General features: G+C 36.9%; 1 protein-coding gene and 1 long non-coding RNA gene across 5 annotated transcripts in view; one reads left to right on the top strand and one right to left on the bottom strand.

Annotated features, from left to right (window-relative positions):
* Positions 1-16652, bottom strand: part of LOC141112195 (uncharacterized) — a 97006-nt gene extending 80354 nt beyond the window's left edge. The window contains exons 1-11 of the mRNA XM_073604784.1: positions 16607-16652; positions 15343-15604; positions 14305-14419; positions 13731-13821; positions 13544-13650; positions 9017-9233; positions 8713-8838; positions 2166-2283; positions 1508-1646; positions 689-799; positions 499-568 (exon numbers count right to left, since the gene is read on the bottom strand). Coding sequence (XP_073460885.1) covers positions 499-568; positions 689-799; positions 1508-1646; positions 2166-2283; positions 8713-8838; positions 9017-9233; positions 13544-13650; positions 13731-13821; positions 14305-14419; positions 15343-15604; positions 16607-16643 — 1393 coding nt within the window. The 5' untranslated portion in view covers positions 16644-16652. The remainder of the gene's footprint in view (positions 1-498; positions 569-688; positions 800-1507; positions 1647-2165; positions 2284-8712; positions 8839-9016; positions 9234-13543; positions 13651-13730; positions 13822-14304; positions 14420-15342; positions 15605-16606) is intronic.
* Positions 1-24561, top strand: part of LOC141112198 (uncharacterized) — a 271699-nt gene that overhangs the window by 184990 nt on the left and 62148 nt on the right. The window lies entirely within an intron of this gene.

The raw sequence follows: 24561 nt of genomic DNA, 5'->3' as shown, positions 1-24561 counted from the left end.
AACTATATAAATTTCACCGTAATTTAAATGGTCATTAGACATACATATGTGATGTTAATGGGATTTTAAAATCATGATTGCCTCGTTACAGCACAGAGTTGACTTCCTATCAATATTATCATTATTTTCTAAGCTAACAACATTTCAAGATATCTAAATTATTCAAGCATACTTCATCAAAAGACTTAAAATGTAATTTCACTGTTAACAGCTCTTACTGGATTTTTCAGAAGAATATATGAAAAATCTAATCAAAAGAGTGGAATTGGGAAGTTTGTCTCAAAGTCAGAACCAGAGCAGAGCAGTGCTACCTAGAGAAGAATTAGGGTAAACTCTTCTTGCTGGGGGTCAGTGAAACATAAAACATGGATTGGGGGTTGAATGAATAAGTATTCTGTAATCATTTTAAAAACTTCAGAAATATTATAATGCTTAGGCAGGCATTTCCTAATCTACTTTTTTCCATTTTTTTTTTTTGCTAATATCGACTTCAAATACCTGATGAAATGGGCAGCTGGGTGTAGAGTGAATTTACATATACATTTCCACAGGACTTTATGTAGATAAACTATAGAAAAGAAACAATGATGTGCAGTTAGAAACCTGTACATGTTCACTCCCAATATTGCGGTTGATTTATATATAAATATAATTTTTTTATGTATATCACAAGGCTTTTTGAACTTACATCCATCCCATAATTCAAACTGAGGCTCACACTCTTCAGACAGGTCTCAGTGTTCGTCAGACCACATTGAGAAAGCTCTCCCAACACAGTGAAGGTGTTGTTGTAGCAAGTCTTGAAGAAAACAGGTTAATTATAAGAGTGTCACATCAAAGTATGGTTCTATCATTCACAATTTTGAAGAGCAGTGAGGAGTCCATATACAGGTGCATCTCAAAAAATGTGAATATTATCAAAAAGTTAATTTATTTCAGTAATTTAATAAAAAGGTGAAACGCATATATTATATAGATTTATTACACACAGAGTGATATATTTCAAGCGTTTCTTTCTTTTAATTGTGACGATTATGGCTTACAGTTATTGGTCTTATGTAATATTCACATTTTCTGAGATACTGAATCTGGGGTTTTTACTAGCTGTAAGCCATAATCATCAAAATTAAAAACAATAAATGCTTGAAATATATCACTCTGTGTGTATTGAATCTATTTAATATATGAGTTTTACTTTTTGAATTGAATTACTGAAATAAATTAACTTGTTGATGATATTCTAATTGTTTAAATGCACTTTCCTACATTTTGGAAGCTTTATATTTCTGCTACACCTTTTATTTTTCCACTAAAATATTTTCATTCTCTCCTTTATGTTTCTGCAATAGACTGTAATAATGGGTATACTCTCAATATTGTACATATGGTCTCCATAAAGAAGAATATGAGTTTAGTCATCAGAATCTTGGGTGTGCCATGTATCATAAGTATTGTTAATGGACAGTTAGAAAAGGAATACTGTAGAAGCAACTAAAGTTCTATTTACCTTTGAAAATACATAGCTGCAATCTCCATGGAAGGTATAACGAGTCATATCATAGGTTGTGATGTGTGATCCCCCCTCAATTGCACAAGATCCCGCACACACTGTGTCATTACAGCTCCACTTTCCTCCATTACAGGTGCTGGAAAGAGAGGAGGTCATCCGTATATATAGTATAAGAAAGTGTTTGTGGACAGGAATATTAAATACTAATTTGATGCCTCAATCATCAATGAAATAAGGTGATGTGTACTGAAAGATGTCACTGAGGATTACAACAAAGTGGGTCTGTTTTGCTGTCAGACACATCTCAAATGAGTCCCTAAGCACATTTATTATATTTTTTGTGCAAACCAGAATATATTTTTTATTCTAATGTGTTTTATTAACATTTTAGCATGTAGACCATAGATTGCTGCAGACATGGTGCAGAAGTTGATCTTTTTCTGCCTCCGGATAGCTATGACTATAAAGAAGTAGGCTTTAAATGGGCACGAACATACAAAAAGGGAAGATCTGGTCAATGGGAAAATGTACTATTACAAATTTAGGAAGATGTACAGCAGTATCTATCACTTCTAAACTAGGACATGTAATATTGTTAATATACCCAACATCAAACTATCAACATAAGTTATACTTTATGCCACATGCGACTTACCAAGAAGAACACTGAGATGAATAGCCAGTCCCTGGAGAATAGACTTTTCCATTGTAAGTACAAGAACACTGCTGGGCAGGGATACATCCAGAATTGTTGATATCATCAAATACAGTCCCTGAAGGGAGAAATCATTTTTAATGTATCAAGCTGAATCTTGCAGCTCAATTATAGCTGAACAGGAGATAAAGTACTGGATGGTTAAAGTAGTTCCAAAGATTACATTTTTTTTACCACTTACTGATTACATGGGTTTGTTTTATGGACATACTGGGACTTTTTGTGTAAGAGATTCAAGGTACTGTTGATTCTGTGCAGTTGTGAAGAGGAAAATTTTAGATGTGATATGATATGAGAATCTTAAGATATTGGTTGGATATTTAGCTATTTGTGAAAAAACATTAGAGATAATAATATTATGTATATTTTGAGAATGTGGGGAGAAGGGGAGCACTGTTTATTTTATTATACATTTAAAGCAGTTGTAAAGGCATAATTATGTTTTATAAAATAATAAACACTCGGGAGCACTCGTGCAGGAGTACTCCTGAGCCGGGCTGTGTGCGTCAACACACACAGCGCTGCTTGGCCATGCTCCCTGCTGCCTCCTCGCAGGATTTGCTTGATATCAGCAGGAGCCAACGGCTCCTGCTGCTGCCTCTGTGTCCTGTGTGAAGAGGGAGAGAGATCAGCACCACTGCAGACGAGCACAGAGCTGCATCAAAAGAGAACCCAGGTAAATGAATAAGTGAGGATTGGGGGGAGCTGATAATGCAGGAAATGCATTCAGGTAAAAAAACCTTATGCCTTTAGAACCACTTTAAATTTTGTTCATTTACTGGTGTAGGGGAGTGAGCTAGGTCTATAAGGGACAGCGTGTAGATTTTTTTAAGTAAACAGTTTATTGTATGAGCTATGGTCTTCTAGCTGCTAAACAAAACTAACATATGTATGGTTTCAAATCTAACATATATCGGAACTATGGGGAATCTTTAAAGTGGATGTAAACCCTCACATATATCTAGTGAAGTCAACAGCCACAGAGATTAAACAGATCTCCCTACATAAGTTTTACATGTATATCTTCTGTCTTCAACTTTATATACTGTTTAGAAAGTGCACATCCTGGTAGAATTTTCACTTCTTCATTCAGCAGAAGCAGTGTACTGTTGGATTACACTGGGAGACAGCTTATGAGGGTGGAAAGGCATACATCCTCCTCCACATAGGCAGAGACTTTTAGAGCTGTCCTGTGAGTAGAGAAGCTTTCTGCTAATCTATTTATAGCACTCACCCTGACACAAAATTCAGCCTGGTTTTATCACATGTGTCAAAGAATTTGTCAACAGTTATCATGCTGATAACAGAACAACGGAGCAGGAGAAAGCCAGGGGACTTAGTGCTTTGAAGAGAGATAAGAAAACACTGCAGATATATGTGCCCAGCTCAAATTTTATGAATCGTGTTTACATCCACTTTAATAGGTGTACTAGAAATGTAATATTTATGTTCTTTTAGAAGGTAAAGTATAGTTCATCTCTAGTGAATACATACATTGACTTTTAAAAGTATCAGTAACACTACGTATTGCTGATCCCAGCGCTCAAACGGATAGATAGAATTGATGCACTATAGCAGCTATTATATAAATAAACCAAATGATAAAGGTGCAAAGATTGAATACGAAATAATCATCCCAGCATTAACAGCACTAGAAAAATACCTAGGAGTATTAAGTGCAATTGAAAGTCGATCAAAAAACCACACACAAACATTAGTTCATATGTGACAGAGTCCAAAAAAAAGTCCTTAAGATAGATGTGGTGCTCAGTGACCCCTCAGAATCATAGGGAAGCCTCAAAGCCTGTATACCATCACCGAAAGAAACCTCGTGCTCAAGTGGTCCCCGTTGGTAATGCACTTACCACAAAAGAGCTATAAATCAGCCTTGTTGTCTCCAAATACTATTGAGTGGACTGCTATACTGAAATTGGATCCTTCATAAGCCAGCAGTAATAATAAAGATTAAAACCTGGTCTCTCCTTATAGTGTAGGATAGGCTCCTGCCCATGTATATGTCACGATTATTTCTTAAGGTTGCTCAAAAAGTACACCATGCAAAGAAAGAAAGGGGGAATTTGCATAGCGTAACACTGTTTTATTTGAGAACACACCCACAAACGATAAAACTATGCTTAGAAGAACATCAAGAAAATCAGCAGTGTAAACATTAGGTCTGTGCTGCGCAGCACATGTCACTCTCATAGCATTCTGGTGTTGATACCCGTGATGAGACCCGGGATGACACACACTGAGACTGTCTACCAGCACAGACTTAATGTTTACACTGCTGATTTTATTGGATGTTCTTGTAAGCATAATTTTATCGTTTGTGGGTGTGTTCCCAAATAAAACAGTGTTATGCTATGCAAATTCCCCCTTTCTTTCTTTGCATGGTGTACTTTGTGAGCAACCTTAAGAAATAATTATGACATATACAAGGGCAGGAGCCTATCCTACACTATAAGGAGAGACCATAATAATAATCTTTATTATTACTGTTGGCTTATGAAGGATCCGATTCCAGGATAGCAATCCACTCAATAGTGTTTGGAGACAACAAGGCTGATTTATAGCTCTTTTGTGGTAAGTGCATTACCAACGGGGACCACTTGAGCACAAGGTTTCTTTTGGTGACGGTATACAGGCTTTGAAGCTTCCCTATGATTCTGAGGGGTCACAGAGCACCACATCTATCTTAAGGACTTTTTTTTTGGACTCTGTCACATATGAACTAATGTTTGTGTGTGGTTTTTGATTGACTTCCAAATGCACTTAATACTCTTAGATATTTTTCTAGCGCTGCTAATGCTGGGATGATTATTTCGTATTCTATCTTTGCATCTTTATAACATACATTGATTTAAGAATGTCCTTTTTTTAATGTGTGACTTTCACAGTTGTGCTATTTATTATTTTTGGTATCAGATTTAATGTAGAGATTGGTAGATTAGCCACTAGAAGGAGCTCTGTATTTGAGTAATGCACCCTCCCAGATTAAAAGATAACTAAAATTTACTTTTGGAAAATGTTACATGTTCTACCTATATTTAGGATGGAATATGTAACATGTTTCACCAACTGCCTCCTGCCCCCCTTCCCTGAGACAGTGGCCTTGAATATTTTCCCCACACCCACTGTCAGAATTTAAAAACAGCCAGGCTGTGAGGGGCTTCACCCACATGGCCGCATTATTCATTCACTTCATTCGTTTTCGTGGATGAATGAACTACATCTAGTGCCAGCCTCCACAGCCAACAGCTTGTAATTCTCAGTGAATGGAAAGGGCACTAGTGGGCGCTCTCGTGGTCCATTGATTCTTTCTGCTAATAAGTAACTGCCTGCCAGTATCAGATGTATGGGCAGACAGTGTACTGACAGTCTACAGCAGTGTTTCTCAACTCCAGTCCTCAAGGCGCCCCAACAGGTCATGTTTTCAGGATTTCCCTCAGGTGAAACAGCTGTGGTAATTACTAAGGCAGTGAATCTGATCAAATCACCTGTGCAAAATACTGGACAGCCTGAAAACATGACCTGTTGGGGCACCTTGAGGACTGGAGTTGAGAAACACTGGTCTACAGAATCTAGGTATTGTACCCACGATCTGCTGATCGCTGGTGCAATGCCTTACAGTCTTCAGCGTACAAAAATAATAAATGCACATTTTTTTTATCTGAAAAATGGTGTGCATTTATTTATTTAATTTTTTTTTTTTTTTTTTTTTAAATTGTATTTTTATTTAAGTATCCAAGAATAGGTACAAAAATTGTATCAGGGTGTACATTGCACTATCAACAAAAGTGCATTATAAACAAACATAATGAAAACAAGAACAAAAAACAAACAGATGTAAGTGATAAAAGAGTGTTCACATACATAAGGCACATATATGTATTCAATTAAATCTTTATGATGAATGCGATAAGCATACTGCAGGAAAGTAACCAATATCCCGTGGGTAGCTCAGAGCACTCACACAGGAAATATAGAATTAAATTGTGTTAAGAATAGGGCATATTTGGTAGTATGGGGGTCCCAAATTCCGAAAGATCCCATGGTTCCCATATTTTATTGAATTGGGGGATGCAGTCATGTACCGAAGCTGTCAAGAACTCCATTGTCCGAATCTCAGACACTAAATGTAGATATCTGGACCATGGGGGAGGTGTATTGGATAGCCAGAACAATGGGATAATCCTCCTGGCAGCTAGCATTATATAGGATATCAGTTTGTTTGTCTTTTTTGTTACCCCTGAGGGGGGGAGGCCCAAAAGGTAGTTCAAAGGATCCAACGGAAGGGACACCCCAGTTACCTTTTGTATAAGCAAATGAACATCATTCCAAAAAGGTTGTATCAAGGAACATTGCCAGAAGATATGGAATAGTGAGCCTATGTCAGATCCACACCGCCAACAGAGCTGTGAAACTGAAGGATCATACTTATGGATTACATCGGGAGTTCTGTACCAAAACATGAGAATCTTAATGTTTGTCTCCCTCTGAGTGACACATTTAGATGATTTAAAGGTAGAGGACCAGATCCTATCCCACATCTGCACCGTGACAGGACGGCCCACCAACTGAGACCATTTGCGCATGTAATGATGTAATGTTTCCGAAATTGGGGTTGGCTCATGGAGGATACGATAGATACATGAAATTAGGTGTAATTGATTGGGGCCTTGAGCACACAGGTGTTCAAAGGTAGTTGGTTTATCCAGGGTCAGGGTTGGCGATTTAGAATGTTATTTAATTTTTTGATCTAAAATTATCTTAGCCTTTAAAGTATTATTAAACCCTCCATGAAAAAATAGAGAGAATGTATGCAGCAGAATACTTTACATCATCGTAGTTTCCTGCCCCCTTTTTGTGCAGTCTTTACAAGATAATGTGCCTTTAGGGGTTCTAGTGTGTAGAGCTTCCACCTTTAGGGTGACTCCTTTGCCCGGCAGGGTCTTTCAGGAGCCACCCTCATGTGCTGTGCTCAGGGGACATATGCATTCTGCTGAGTTTGAGGGATACAAGCACATTTAGTGCAATGTTCAGGCACATGCTCTGTACAGGCAGTGGTTGGTGCTTTGTTTGGGTACATGTGCAGTATGGGCAGCTCAAAGGAATCATGGGACATGTGGTCCCGAGAATTTATGAAGTACTCAGGGTGCGTTCTTCCTGATCAGAAGTTTGGGGAAGCTCTAAAGATAGGAATGCAGGTCACGGAACAAAGAAATGCTAAAAAGTAAGTCTGGTGCAAAATGAACAGAAATTGCACTATGCTTGCCACTACCTGGGAGGAGCTTACTTTAAATAGGAATATTACAATGAGGGTTTAATGTTAACAATAATGCCTCATGCACACAGGCTGTTAAAATAATGTTATGAAAACGCCAGTATCTTTGCAGTGATTTTTTTTTTTACTTTTTTCAGCTTTTTTCAACGTTTTTGCAATAGTGGTTTTTAGCGTTTTTGAGCGTTTTTCCGCATTAGCGTTTTTAGTGTTTTTTAGCGTTTTTAGTGTTTTCAGTTTTTTTTTTTCAATGGATCAAAAATGTTAAAAAACATTGGTGAATGACGTTTTTGAGCGTTTTTGAGCGTTAGAGCGTTTTTACAGCTGAAAAAAGTCTCTCAGAACCCACTGGTGCTGGGTTTTTTTTACAGCTTAAAAACGCCTATGCCATTTGCAGCTCAAAAATGCCTAGGTGGGCATGAAGCCATAGACTAACATAGACAGGCCTTTTTAAGCTGAAAAAAAAGCTAAAAAAAGCAGCTGTAAAAACGTCCGTGTGCATGAGGCCTTAATGTGATAAGTCGGTTTACAAAAGGATTTGAAAATTTGCACTTACAAAATTATAAGAATATTCACTTCAATTTCACAATCATGAAAATTCATTTTCATTTTAACTACCCAACTATCTGCAGATGCTTTTCACATGATTAAATAGTTGAAGTGAATATTCGCACGATTTTGTGAGTGAAGATTCCCCAATTTTTAAAAAAATCAGTACACAGTACACAGTCAATTCATTTATAGGGATAATTTAATAAAGTTCACTGTTCAAAGTGTATGCTCACAGATCCTAATACACTAGGTTAAATTGTACACAGTTTAATCATCCAATTGTGGGCTACCAGAATTCCTGTTTTATTTTTTTTTTATTTATTTTTTTTATTTTGCTTTTTTTGTCCTACACACACTATTGGAAAATCAAATTGAACAGAGTTTTTTTCAAGTTAGCTACATGAACATCCACACTGGTGCGTTTACATGTTCTTTTTTTTTCAGCCTGTAAATGTTCCCCCTCAAATATGCCTGTAAACATCTATGTGGTACTTTTACAGGCTGAAAAAACAAAAAAAAAAACAAAACATCAAATGCCTGTAAAAGAGGCATTTTTTAAACCCTCTGTGCATGAGCCCTTATAGATACATTGTATATATTGTATTTAATTTGAGATATATTGTATTGTATTATATTGTGTTGAATGCTTACCTTCAGGGCAAATGCATCCATCGATACAGTGGCTGTTACAGACTAATGAACTTTCGGGGTTAGTACATGTGTTGGGGCATGAACTTCCACATTCCATGTACTCCAAATTCATAATACATGTCAATGCTGCAAAGAAAAGGAAATGCTAGTTACTCTCAGGTCTTATTATTGACTTTACGTTAAGTCATAATGATCAGTGTTTTTGTTTTGTTTTTTTGGGATATTTCTTTGTAAGAAAGCTATCACTGCTGATATTTTTTAATCATGTCCAACATCTTTGGCACTAAAATTTCTTGGCACTTACGGCAAATTTCTTTGGTTCTCCAGTTCTGTGGGGTTCCGCCAGCATGGGCACATTGTCTGGAGTATTCTGCAAAGGTGTTACACAAACAGAAGCCCAGGGCATCTTTTCCACAGCTACACAGATCCTGGACACATGCATTAATGTACTCAGCTGGATCCAGCAGGGTGTTACATTGTGAGAAGGGTGTGCCCATCAGCACTGTTTCACATATCCTTTGCTGTTGAGAGAGGAATGATAAGGGCATGACATGAGGAAGTCCTCAGAAATATATACTGTTTTTTTCAATGGGGATGATTATTACTGTCAGTGTGTATTATTATTTTTTGGATGGATGTTTTATAGTAGGCAGGTAATAAGGAAAAGCTATGCCCTTTTGCTCACAGTGAAGAGTTTTTGTTTTTGTTTTTTTTTTTACAGTATATTAAGAAAAGCAGTGTTATAAAAAGTAGAAGCAAAAATTAGAAAATAGAGTAAATAGTATGCAGGCAGGCAGATCCCCTAGAAATGGTACCTGCTGGTATTGAGAGCAGCAAGGCTGCAGTAATCCAGTTTGTAACCCTTTCAAGACTGAACTTTTATTGAACTGGGTGGACTCAACCCAGCAGGTTACTGTTGGCACCAACGCAAGTACTAGCTTTTTGTACAGACAACCTAACATGGCAACAGTTCCAAAGATCTGATCTCTTGACAAAAACCTTAAAAAATACCATAAAATCTTTTATACTCCAATCCTGGGGGTTGCCATGTGGGATCCTCCCAAACATAATAATGTTACATATCAAATCAATCACTTAAGTATGTGCACAAGCAACATATTAATGCCTCCTGTAGAAGCAGACCTCCCCCCGTCTTAAAAAACTTGCATCAACAATTTGGTGTATATAAGAAATCAAGCTCAATTCCATGAAGCAACACATTGCTTTCATTATCTTGTTTTCATACCATACTCATCTGTCCAGCCTGTCCTCTGAATTCCAAGCCACCATTTGAAAAAAAAAAGTAATAAGTGGCCAACTTTGTTTTCCCTGTTATATGTCAGCCCACCAATGGTGTCTGCACCAGATCTCATTTTCCACCCAAGATCTCCTTTACTCTGAGCTTTTCCCTCGAGATCTTGCGGGATCTTACAGTTTTCTCCCAATATCCCATTGAAAGGCATTGGTGATGTAGCCTTCCCAGGGGCAGCTGTAAGACATTGACTATGTCATCAATGGATAAGAAGACCAGGAAGTAGAATACATAGAAAGGTAAGTTCACAAAGAATGCTTTTATTTTAGATAGGCATATAACATAAATACAGGTCAGCATGCAGAGCTGCCTGAACCTGTGAATTTTAGTTTATGAGGGGAAAGATGCACTTTAATTGTGTCCATGTTGCACAATTAGACATTCCAAAAACAATTTGAAGGAGAACCATCTATTCAAACAGTCTTTCTTCCAGGTTATTGTAGCAAGCAAACCTGTTATTACAGTATATATTAAAAAGAAAACAAAACCTTATCATATAAGCACTTAATAATGTCATTTTATTATTAGCAAAATACATCATAATTATTTTTCTCTTATCACACAAGAATCCAACCCCCGATCTTTGAGGCCAATATATTTTGGTGCAGGAAGAATACCTTTTGGTGCAGCACTGAAGTGAGTTGAGTATGTAAAAGAGTGGTCAAGTTTACTTAAAGTGGAAATCGAAGAGCAACTCAAGTTAAGATTAAGTAGTGCTACCCCCAAAGGAGCCACTGTGAATTGGATGTTTCTGTCCCCAGAATTAGCGTAGGGGCAGCCAGGCACACAGGAGTTTTTCTCTCTCTGGCTCAATAAACAGTTTAGGAAATGCTTTTTAAGCTTTTTCATTTTATTGCTGAAGAAACTTGAATAGGGTGAAAGGCGACATGGGATACCCCAAAAACACTCAATAAGAAGATTACATGTCTTCTTCCCTAAACAGTCTTTGTGCAAAGGGAAAGATAGGTAGCTGAAACTAAATTCTGGTAAAAGCCACCACTGACCAAGCAATTACAAGGGCCTTCTGAGAACAAAAAAATAAAAACTGCACATTCACTAGCGCTCTGAGTCCAGGCCAGTGGATTCTGGATCCAGGCCAGTGCTCACAATGCCACAGGATCACAAGCTGCCTCCTTCCGATATCCACCTGTCTTGTGACATACAATGCCACAGGAAAGCTTGACACCCGCTTCCAACCTCCACCAGGTATTCTTCAGCAAGCTCTACAGACCAGGTCCCTGAACTAAGCCCCTTTTAAGTAGCCCAAGCTGGCACCTTGATGAACACACATCAGAATTCCAGTGATCTGCCCATAGGGGCAGAGCCCCCCACAGGCTAGGGTGTCAGGAAGCTAGTTCAGCTAATGCTAATTGTCATACAGCTAATGCTAGTTCCTATGAAGCTAATGCTCATTCTCCTGCAGCTACTGATCATTCCCTATGCAGCTGATGCTCATTCCCATGCAGCTAATGCTCGTGCCCGTGTACCAGCACGCAAGCTAATGTCCAGCGTGCACTGACTCCTAGGCGCATTTCTTCTGTGGGCCAGCGCGCATTCACACCAAACGGCCTATTTAAAGGAGACCCTGCTGGATGCAAACTGCTGAAGGTTCTTTAGCTTCCCCTGATCCTGTATTTATTTATTTTTTATTTTTGTTTCATAACCTGTGTTTCTACTTGTGCTGACTGATCTTCCGTTATTGACCCGGCTTGTTCCTGACCTTGCTCTGTGGATTCTGGATTCTGACCTCATCTTGCTTCTGACCCCGGCCTGCCTCCTGACCATGCTGCTGTCTCACGGTGTACAACCCTGGCTTACCTTGGCTATGTTCCTGACCGTGGCAGTCACCTGCTATTAAGCTACCAGCACCTGTGTTTCTTTGAGCACTGTACCTCTGTCACCACATTCAGGGGTGCTTGGACCAGAGCCGCAAGGAAAGCCCTTTTGCCAACTCGGCCTCCAACCAAGGTACTGGACCCAGGATCAACTCCAACCACACTCTGCTCCAGGCTTTAGAAAATGTATGGGCTCTCCAGCCACCTACTGGGCACACCTCAGTGGGGATTGGCTGAAACCCTATAAAGACTGCCCTTCTGCTTTTCCACTCACTGTGATTCTGGAATCCTCCAGAATGCAGGGGGAAATAATCCAACCAGAAGTAGTGAAGAACTGAACAATCTAAAGTAATCAACCACTCTGCCACTGGTTACAGATGAGTCAAACTAAATGTACTTATCATCTTAATACACTAACTAAGAGGGTGCTACACCTATGTAGCTCTATAAGGGAAAGTCTAGAAATGTGGCTAAATAGTACTTTGAAAAATGTACCTTTGTCTTCAATTCCTACAGAAAAAAGCAATGCATTTCCTTTTCCTAGGCAGTCTTGTGCCTATAGCCTTAATATTATTATTATATGAGATTTATATAGCACCAACAGATTACGCAGCACTTTACAATATAAAAGGGAGATGGTACAGTTACAATACAATACAATAAAATACAAGAGGGTTAGAAGGGCCCTGTTCATAAGAGCTTACAATCTAATGCCGCTGCCAGACTCATCCACCTTACCAATCGCTCTGTGTCTGCCACTCCTCTCTGTCAATCCCTCCACTGGCTTCCGCTCGGCCAAAGAATTAAATTCAAAATTCTAACAACTACGTGCAAAGCCATCTACAATTTCGCCCCCAGCTACATCACTAGCTTAGTCTCTAAATACCAACCTACTCGTTCTCTTCGTTCCTCTCAAGACCTCCTGCTCTCTAGCTCCCTCGTCACCTCCTCCCATGCTCGCCTCCAGGACTTTTCCAAAGCCTCTCCAATCCTATGGAATGCCCTACCCCAATCTGTCCGCTTATCTCCTACCTTATTAGCTTTTAGACGATCCCTGAAAACCCTTCTCTTCAGAGAAGCCTATCCTACCCACACCTAACAACTGTGTTTTAATTTTTTCCATCAGCTCATCACCCACAGTTATTATCGTTTGTTTCCACTTGACCCTCCCTTCTAGATTGTAAGCTCTAATGAGCAGGGCCCTCTGATCCCTCCTGTATGGATTTGTATTGTAAGTGTACTACCTGCCCTCATGTTGTAAAGCGCTGCGCAAACTGTTGGCGCTATATAAATCCTGTATAATAATAATAATAAGAGGGTGGGGAGAAGTGTAAGATAATCTAAGGCACTGCTAGATTAGTGTTTGGGTTAAAGACTGGGTTAGTGCAAAGGTTAGAATTAGGACTACAGGGAGGGTGAGCTGAAAGTTATGATAAGGGTCACCTCAAGTGTTAGCATGATGGGGACCTTAGTGCAAAAAAAAATGATCTCTGGGCCAGGAGCTCTTTTCCGGGAGCTTGGCACCAAAAGACAACAGTACTAGTCTCTTGGTGATGAAAGTTAACACACTGTTCTGTATGCCCCCTTGGTTTATACTCCCATTTTATTTCGGGAAGGTACTGTATGAAGCTTGTGCTTTTTCAATTATGCTTGTTTAATATGCTTTAGTTGTAGTATAACTTACAGTGTCAGTGCAGTTGTTCAGCGGATTCACTGTCACATCCAGACAAGACTCTGTTGGTCCATTAATTTTCTGCACGTTTCCATACTGAATCTCAGTCATCAGGACATCTGCAAAACATTACCTTGCTATAACTCTGTAGTCCTGTAGTTTAATAAGACTTTTTTTTAGAATTTAAATGAAAACGTACTGTTTGTAATAAACTCATTGTAAATTGGAATCCCATTGAAGTCTCCACAAAGACCACAAGTCTGATTGGCAAACGATGGATCTAACTCCAGCTGTAAGTAAAAAAGACAAATGTAGTCTACTTTTATCATTCACGAGCCCTAGAATAAAGGTAAGCTCCCACTACAAAACACATTATAAATAAGTATAACCCACTCACAGTAGGCAACACAAGGGGCCTGTAAATATATTAATAAATAGTCTCCCAAGCTCCATTTTACTGTTGGTATGCACAACTTTGTAGTACCTACTGTTCCAAAGCAATATTTCTTTATAATTTCATTTATAGCATAGAGGACTAAGGTTTAGAAAGCAATTTAACATTTTTAGATAGATGGGAATAGTAGTGTGGTCCAGTAATAGGACTAGGATAGGATTAGTATACTAGTCAAATCTATATCATAGAAAACATGATCTAATGCTTTGTGCAAACTTATAATAGAGGAAATAATATTTTAGTTTCCAACAATGTAAAATTGACAATGTTATCATATTGTTAGAAATAGAAAAAAAAAACATTTTATTATTCCAATTACCAAAATAGCATCATCCTCATTCCACATTAACTGTAAGCCCAGTTTTGCAGTTATTGTGATGTATAGACCAGTCCGGCCAACCTGGACTCCAGCGTAGCTGTAGGGAAGCTCAACTCTATAAAAGATATGAGGTAAGGACAACTGGATTTAGCAGAAGTAGGCTCTACAAGTTTACAATATAAATTATGGCAAATAAAGTGGCTAAAATGAAATAAATAAGTGTGAATTGTGTTAACATATTAGAAGATATCTTTACAGGTTGATGTTCTACAGATAATTACAAAGAATTGTGTAAAGGGTTTTTCCACACTAGAATTGCTGTTCCAAAAGAACATCTATTTAGACTTTTAAGGAACCACAAATGAGAGAGGTTCTTCGCTGGTCAGTCTTTCGTTGGTTCTTCCAAAGGAAATTATGTTGACCAATAGTATAAGTTAATTTTAAGGAGTCATTCTATCTAAATGTATCCATTTTTGGTAGGTGTTTGAGAGCTACACCATCCAGTAGTTTTGTCTAGAACAGGTCAAGAGAGAGAGAGGCCAAACCCCCAGGTCAAGAGAAATAAAGTTAGAAACTATGGAAGGGATATCTATCTGGGGAGTACCCAAGACATAAAAGAAGCTAGTGGCTCACTCAGCTCACCAGGCTCTGCTTATAAGTTACTATCACTTTTGAGAAGACTGGTCTTTTTAAATATGATTTGAATGCTTTTTGACATAGAAAGGGCAACCATAGATACAAATAATTGAATTTTCCAGTTCAGTGATTAATGGAATTGTTCTGACCATGTCTGAAATGGAGGAGGATTTCCCTGCTAGTAAGATAAATTGGTAGCTACCTTATTAATGTTAGGCTTTTCCTCTTTCTTAGTCAATAGTTTAAGAACAGTATAAGAACAATAGGTTTAACTGAATGCACAGCTTAATTCAGACTTTCTTGCTATGCTACTCTTCTGTTATGTAAGAAGTCTCCAAACCTCCACTACAAATTGCATATGATTCTTAATGACCATAACAAACCAATCTTTGCATTACTTACATCTTACTATTGAATATCACGCTCCCACTCGTCATTTCAATGTAAAAGCCATTTAATTTCACAGTGATGTGGCTAATCGTTGGAAGATTATTTACAACAGATCGCCTAATCTGGATGTTGAAATCCTCATAGTTTCTTTTGCAGTCTGAAGCAAAGAGATAGTTGCATGTACCAGGAAAGTAAAAGACATCCCCATCAAAGGTCTTGAAGTGATAATTTCCCCAGGAGCTGCAGACTTGTCCATTGTGAGCAGAAATGGCACCTGCCAATACGAAACAAGTGTGTAAGGCAGACTTCACTCATTTTAGGAAACAAGGGTCCTCCAAGAGGCATTTATGCAACACATTACAACCTGTGACCCTGGGATTATTTTGAGGGAAAAAAAGAGCAAAACTAGAGCAATTGTCCATAGGAGCCAATCAGAATTTGCAATGTATTTGCCAATAATATGAAAACTGAATACTTTTTTATTGTTATTGACAAAAGGCACAGTAGTGGGTAAAAAAAGCATAATTTAAACTACTGCATACTGTGTGTTTAATTATTCCCATCAATGTTCTCAGTGACATCGAAGAACAATGAAATCATTTCTATCACGTCCTCTTGAGTCCGTAGCCCAGTGGCAACTCCTCTCAGAGAGGTAATAATGGACAGTCTAGGTGGTTATTATTAACTGAAAGTTATCTGGTACCCCATTAATATTTATTCACTGTAAGGTATAAGAGAATCACTATTGCAGCAAATGTTGTAATCTAGTAAATTAATAAGTTAATTTATGTAAATATAGTATTCAGTATTGATTTATTTCCATTTTTCATATCCTTTTATACTTTATACTGTAGACTGGGTTCACAAATTGTGCGGTGCAAATTGAAACTCCGTTTTCACAGCGTTTATGGTCAGTTTTTGATCATCATCAGGTCAAGACTGCATCAGTATCAGGTCCGGTTTACATCAGGATCAGGTTAGGATTTTATCCTGTTCACAACTGAATGACATGTGCAATTTAGAAGTGTGTGTTGAGACAATTATAATACTTCCAAGAGTACTTACAAAGGTGGCACATGTATCCCAGATAATCACTTTAAATTTCCGGTTAGTTTTTTTTCTCCACCCTGCGTAATTGTCATTACATGTTCATGATTTCCCATGTTTATGTTATTTTTCACACCTAAACGGCCGCCATTTCCATACCAAGACTTGCATACTCTTATAAATCATGTTATACATGTAACTAGTACTTTACTATCCTATATGAACTTACTTTTCATTACTGGAGCTTGGGTACCAATGAAAGTCATTAATGTAGGAGCTTCTGTGGAAACAGTTGTTAAAAACTTAATAAATTGATCAAGACATCCATACTTTTCACTGATTATTATCATGTGGTATAGTATATATAACTATAATTTATTGTGTAATGTTAAACTTAACAATATAGATGAATACATTTTGACAGTCAAACATTCTTATTTCATATTTGGATAACATTTTGCTTGTCCAAGATGCAATGGATATCTGTTGTGATCATGGTTAAAATTGTGATTGTTAGTAATTAGTATTCTGATTTATTCCTTAATAAATCTTTTTTTTGGGGTGGGGGGATGTAGATCTTAATTAGTTATTGAAAAGCATTTTGAGGGCAACCTTTGTAAGTACAAAATTAGATCTTCCAAGAAATATACATAATACATAATTTATACGTATGCAAGTAAACATTTTCTAGGGATCTCATTTTATTAGAGCAGAACATATTCGTTTTGGAGCAAATCATTTGAATACATTTAAGTTCTGATAAATGATTGTCACATCCAATGAAAACTTTGTGAATATAAGCTGTCTGCAAATAACTAGAATAACGATCTGTTTAATCAAGGACATTTTACTGAGAAAGTAAATATTAGACCTCAACAAAAGCTTCAAGACTAGCACATATGTTATCAAAGCTATGATTAGAGCCAGGTATGTGAAAAAATGTGTCACCGGCACAAAAAATAAATAAATCTATAATAATGTGTAACTTTATCTTTAAATTTAAATAGCAGATCTGCTGCAGTCATAAATCCCCCACCAATAGTGTGAGGTAAGCAATATTACAGTGAAAAGTGTAACTGCGCTGACCCTAAATGATATATATATCTTACCACATAACAAAAACGGTGAACAATCTTTATCTGTGATTCATCAAAAATTTAAATTTAATTAATTCTTCAGAAATAGTTTTTCTTAATCTAGAATATTAATAAATAAATAAATAAATAAATAAATAAAAAATAGTGTGTTCAACAAACAAACACTCCATGCATCTCCACATTAATCTCAGGATCTCTTAAAAAGCAAACAGCCATCATTGCACAACATATTATACTTTATTCAATCCTGAAGATGCATGATTGGATGCAAAATGCATAGAGGCTTCTGGGTAACGCCGACGTTACTTCCTGCCCCAACTCGCACCATATCGAGGCTTGGAGCACATGCCAATCCCAGAAGACGGAACGGCGCTTGCTAGTCCTAAAAGCATTGCTGGAAAAACTTAGTGCCGGTCTATAGGCACTACATTTGTGAGTGTAAATTTCCTATACTTATTTTATTGATTGAATAAAGTATAATATGTTGCGCAATGATGGCTGTTTGCTTTTTATGAGATTGTGAGATTAATGTGGAGATGCAAGGAGTGATTACTGGCATTCAATTTGGGAATCTTCAGACATACTTATATGAATGGAGTGGTTAACCCAGCATAAACCAAAGGCGTCTTTTTTCCTTGTTTCTGGTGAGTGTCCATTTTAGAAGGTGGTGGTGTCTCACAAATTGGTGAAAGTTTTCCAATCACGGATGTGAATTTCTGCACATGGGAATTGGATAATCAGCTTGTGAAGAGGATTATTGGGACTGTTTGTTTGTTGAACACACAATTTTTTATTTATTTATTAATATTCTAGATTAAGAAAAACTATTTCTGATTAATTAATTAATTTTTAATTTTTGATGAATCACAGATAAAGATTGTTCACCATTTTTGTTATGTGGTAAGATATATATATATCATTTAGGGTCAGTGCAGAGCCAGGTATTTACTGTACTTTAGGTTCATACTTAAGTCATCATCATGAACGTAAATATTGTTATTTTATTAGCAGTAGCAATTTGCTATTTATTTTGTTTGTGAATAACATTTTAGTTATTACTTATTTCATTGCTACTACTTGTTTTACATTGGAAGCTAAACTGCACAGTTTTCTAATGATGTATACTAGTTGGGGAACATTTTGCATTACATTACAGCCGCATCACCAGGATGTGAACTCAGTAACACAGTAAAGCTGGCCATACACGTGGCAGTTTACAGTCAGTTTCCATCACATTTCATCCACCAAGAATAGGAAATACGTTTGCGCGTAATCGCCAGAAACTAAGCAATCTACAACTTAGGAGTTTGATTGACCACCAGAGTTTGGTTGAATGTGAGTTCAAAACAGGTCAATATTTTGACAGCTTCAATACAGTTTATTATAGTATAAAACAGAAAAATGTTAAACAATGTCAGTTTTCAAATTCTTGCGGTTGATCGAAAACAACTAGTTTATATCTTCGATTGCTTTGCAATGTCAACAAAAAATGGAATCTACAAATTGATTGCTCTATCGAACTGCCACATGTATGGCCAGTTTAAAGTAGAGCTAAACTTAGTCAAAACAGTTTTTTTTTTCATTTTGGATAGAATAAGTGAGGTCTATAACAACTGTCAGTTTCTTTTTTTTTTTTTGCCATCTGTGTCTCATTGGGGAGATCTCCCTTCACTTCCTATTCCATAGCCAAAACAGAAAATGAGAGGAATGCCCTCCAAAGTGAACGATTTCCTTGTTATCACCAGGGTCAAAACAGTTAGTGTCCCCATTGGAAAACTTCCTCTCTTTCTGTTCTTGTGACAACCCAAAATGTGGGATTTTCTTTTACTTTCAATCTCAGTGATATCATTAAACAGGACAAATATTGAGAGTAAATCTCCCTAATGGGGACACAGCAATAAAAACTGGATAGGTGTTCTAGTTCCTCTCTACGCTGTTTAAAGTAATTTAAAAAAAAAGGTTTGTCTTCCATTACATCTCAAGAGCTGGTCTACTTGCATTTTTGAATGTGAGTGGTTTTAGGGAGACTTAATAGGTCATGAGGACCAAAGTCCATTCCTGTTGGCACAGGAATTTAAATGTAGCATGGGGATTGAGTTACTAAAACTAGAGAGCGCAAAATCTGGTCCAGCTGTGCATTGTAGCCAATCAGCTTTAACTTCAGCTTGTACCATTAAAATTTGATAAAAAAAACTGAAAAAGAATTGGTTTCTATGTAGAGCTACACCAGACTTTGCACTCTCCAGCTTTAGCAAATCAACCCCACAAATTGTTAACAGTACTTGCAAATTAGACCCTTAGGGGTTGATTTACTAAAACTGGGGAGTGCAAGATCTGGTGCAGCTGTGCATAGAATCCAATCAGCTTCCAGTTTTTTTTTTTTTTTTTGTCAAAGCTTAGTTGAACAAGCTGACGTTAGAAGCTGATTGGCTACCATGCCCAGCTGCACCAGATTTTGTACCCTCCATTTTTAGTAAATCAACCCCTTACTGTCTGTTCTGAAAAAATACCTTGTTAAAGTTGTTATTAAAATGGACTGAGCTCTTTGTTTTTGCTATTTCATAGATCATTTGAACTTCTTTATATGGATGAGCATGGTTAAACCTCAGTAGAAAGGAAAACTTGTATTGAATTTGAATTTCTATGCCTGGCCATTTTCTGTTTTCATGTAATTAAAGTATATTAACCAATAACCATGAATCTAATATAATGCAGCTTCCCAGTCATTCTATGTAATGGCTAAATCAGTTTCCTTTTTATTGATTTTTTCCCCCTTTATTCTCACCTGGTGACCCTGTCAGTGACTTCCTGTCCTAAAGTAAGAACACTCACTCACTCTGGGATTTATTTACTAAAGCTAAATAGGGTAATTCTGCAGAGAAACCATCAGCTTCTAACCTAACCTAACCAGAATTGTGACTAATTTTGCCCTGTCTAGCTTTAGTAAATAAACCTGTATCTAGTAGCAGCGTTGTCACCCAAGGAGAGAACTACAAAACACTCTCTCATCACTTCCAATACACAAAGGAAGAAGGAGATATGGAGTTGGCAGAAAATAGATTTAAAAGCTGATAAAATTGACTGAAATTTCAGTTCAGTAAACGGATAGTGAAAAGAATTATATGTTTCTATCAGGATCAACTTGTATTTTTCTATATTTACAGAAAATGTACTTAGCCAGAAAAAAAGGATACTAATGTGGCCACCTCATTGGAGTACTGGTGAGCTGCAATATATTACATGTTTTCTCTATGGTTTTAGATATACGGTACTTTAAAGAGTATCTCCACTTTTAATGAGAAAAACACAATACCCTCTAAATCAGTGTTTCTCAACTCCAGTCCTCAAGGCGCCCCAACAGGTCATGTTTTCAGGATTTTCCTCAGATGAAATGGCTGTGGTAATTACTAAGGCAGTGAAACTGCTCAACTCACCTGTGCAAAATAATGGAAAGCCTGAAAACATGACCTGTTGGGGCGCCTTGAGGACTGGAGTTGAGAAACACTGCTCTAAATGATCAATTAATTTTAACAAACTTTGCAGCAGATTTCTACCTTTTGTTGCTTTGAAGAAACAGCTGATTTTTTGGCTACGTCATTTACATACTGATTCTGATTGGGATGCACTGGTTCAATATAATTAGTACTCAGTATGAGAAAAGCTGCCAGGTCTGTATGCTTTAGAAATATTTAACCCGTAGGGAGAATCTCACCAAAACTGAAATTCTTATTGACTGGGTTTCTAAAATACGACATGTATATTAGTGCAGACTTCTGCAAAAATCAGTGCGCCAATCACACATTTCCTGACAGGTTGCCATTTTGCATTACATTTTACAAAACAATTACAGTGTCTGCAGATTTAAAATGAAAGGCCATTGTTAATAACATTAAATTACAACATGGCTTGTGTAGATATTGTATATATGTTTTTTATTTGCTATAATTCTACCACAAAAGTGGAGTTACACTTTAAAACTGCATGAAAAATCTATCTTTCTGTAAACTGTATGTTTGTGTATATGCAGTCATGAGGTGACCTATTCTTTATCTCTTTTAATTCCAAAGTTTTGTAGAAGTGCAAACTAACCATATTATTTAGATTTGGCCCTGTGTGAGGGACCTAACAGGTCTATCATGAGGTCTGCGTCTGCCTAGGAAGTGGGTACTGTCTGATCCTTCCATGTACAGCCAGTTTTAAAGGCATTAAATGTCTGGGTTTTCATAACAATTCTCTGCTTAAGTATGAGATAAAATGAAATAGAAACAACAACACATATGGTGAGCAAAATATTATATGAGCTAAAAGTCAGCTAAATGACTTTATTTTAGCTTCTTGTAGAAGCTTACAAATGCAAATTAGACCTACACATGAATCAAAAGGGAAGATTTCTGTAAAACCAAACCACTTTATTAGTGAGTAAAAACTCTTGATTGAATCAAAAACTACTGCTGTTCCTAAGCCCCCTACCTAGATCACATGATCGTTTCATTAAAGCTGAACTCTGGGCTCCCCCTCCACCACCCCTTAGACTAAACAATTGGCCTTTTTGCTCACCTAAATCCACAGTCATGTGATGCTCAAGCCCCAAATGTACTTTCTTTTGTTTACAAAAGGTAGGGATCTTTTTTGGGTGTTCATGTCACTGCCTGTGTGACATAGGCCAATCCTATTGGCTGTATAGCGCCAGGGTCCTCTTAGGATCCAGAAGGGAGCCTGAAGATTACATCTGTGCTAGGAGCCCATCAGGGACTGGCTGGCATGGGTGCACCTGCAGTACCCCACACATGGAAATGGTACCGGGGAGGTGAGTTTAACATGCTCCAAAAGGTGTTAAACATATTGAATAGGTTAGAAGAGGGGAGGGTGGAAGGTGGTTTAGATTATGCCCTGAGATGGGTTTTGAAGACAGGTTTTTGCTTTTGATAAGACAAGATATATCTTCTAGGCTTGCAGTGACAATAATGCTCAGTAAGGCACTATAAAGTGAAACCTACATATGTAATAAGCTAATACAACTTCTCCCATGTTTACAATCTATGTATAGAAAGAAGATGGTACATTAACCCATTAGCATTATATACATTAAGATGGTATCTTCACAAAAAGCTAAAAAAGAAACATTAAAAGGATACAGTCCCTTCCTCTTTTACATTACGTAGAGCCTACAAATACTTCAAAAACCACAAGAATTGTACCCATTTATCTATTTTCAAGTTGGTTAAATATTCACAACGTAATTTCAGAATTGTATTTCAAATTCACAAATTTATTACACTTTAATTTTCATTATACTTCTTTCCATTAAATTACTATTGCATTTCATGTTAAAAAAACAAAAACCAAAAAAAAACATTCTTACCAGTTGCCTGCTGCGCTGAATAATATGATGACATTTGACCTATTCAAGAACCAGAGAAGAATTAATATACTAGCAATATAAGAAAAAATATGTAATATTGTTCCAGGTTGGAAATATGTTCGCTGGCTTGATATTTATTCATGCAAAATTAGCTAATATATAGACTATGGAGTTTTCTGTCAATTATTAGTCACCACACAGTGGCAATTTCTTTAATAATATCTTTCTTCCTATCCATTTGATGTCACTGTACAGAACAGTTAAAATAGAGAAATTAAGCCAAAGCATGTTTAACGTTTATTTATATAGTATGATATTTTTTTATTTAATTATAGGTACTATGAATTCTATACCCTATTACCTACATTTGTACACTGGTTCTAGCATTGGTTTTAATACCTTTGTATGTAGGCATGCATTTGTTTGCCTATTTGGCTTCTCTATCTTTCCTTTTTTGTCAACCAGTTATATAGATATATTAATTCTATCATTTCTACTATCAGGAAATTACCCTAGTGTTCCTATACACATTGTAACTATTGCAAAAAGTATTTTATGTTTTCTTTTCCCAAAAAACACTATCTATCTATCTATCTATCTATCTATCTATCTATCTATCTATCTATCTATCTATCTATCTATCTATCTATCTATCTATCTATCTATCTATCTATCTATCTATCTATCTATCTATCCATCCCGATGTATACACCTCATCATCTATTGTTTCAGTGGAGAATGGTCTTCTACACAATGGGATAAGCCAAATACCCAATTATCAAATATATCAATGTGTACCCAACTTTTTGCCACATAAATTGAGATTCTGGCAAGATATCATCATTTTGGTAAATATATGTTTATTCTTAAGCAGCTTAATGAGAGAAACTGAGAGTTTCCACTTAGTCAAAATCAAATTTGTTCCTCCAATGATCCCTATGCAGTACTCACCTTGCACAGATATAGTGGTTAGCAATGTTACAAAGAAGCCTATTGCTAAACTCGCACCCCTCTGTGTACCCATTTTAGTAAAGTTCAGTAACTAGGTACTGAACTTGCCTTCATTCAGAGGTGGTACAGCTCTTCTTCTGCTCAACTAATCCTTTTTATAGCATAGAAACCCTATGACCTGAGTCACCGTTACATCAGAGAGGATGTGAACTGTTTAATGGGTGGGTATTGGTGTGGACTTACCTTAGGAAAGTTCTTTCTCAGCGTCTGAGCACAGAGAAGTTTGACCCAGGATGTTTGCTCTTTATCAGATGGATGAAATTTACTTTCACAAGAGACGTCCTGGAGGTGACAATGGTTCATTGACATAGTTAAAGACAAGCATAACAAAAGATATGGCTATGTTTAGCTTATCTTAAGTAAAAAAAAGAAAAAAAAATTGACATGAAAAGGCTTGATCCAGGTGAAAGAAACTTGGTTGGTAATTGAACCAGGTCTGTGTGCAGGAAAGTGTAAAGTGAGTATAGTTAGTAGATGTTGAAGGTTTTCATAATTACTAAACAAATTTGAAATAATCAATTTAAACCCACAGTATTTGTAAAAGCGTGGTGTTTTTAGTTCACATCTGTGTATTATATAAAAAGGTCAGCACACTTACAAACAACTAATGGATTGCTGTATGAATCATTAATAGTCAACCAAATGTTTTCTGACTTGGTTTCTATTTACAATTCACAATATTCCAATCGTACACATTCTTGGAATGGGCTGGAA

Source organism: Aquarana catesbeiana, linkage group LG11, assembly GCF_042186555.1.
Source record: "Aquarana catesbeiana isolate 2022-GZ linkage group LG11, ASM4218655v1, whole genome shotgun sequence".
Classification (NCBI taxonomy): domain Eukaryota; kingdom Metazoa; phylum Chordata; class Amphibia; order Anura; family Ranidae; genus Aquarana; species Aquarana catesbeiana.
This window is presented reverse-complemented; position numbering and strand designations above follow the sequence as displayed.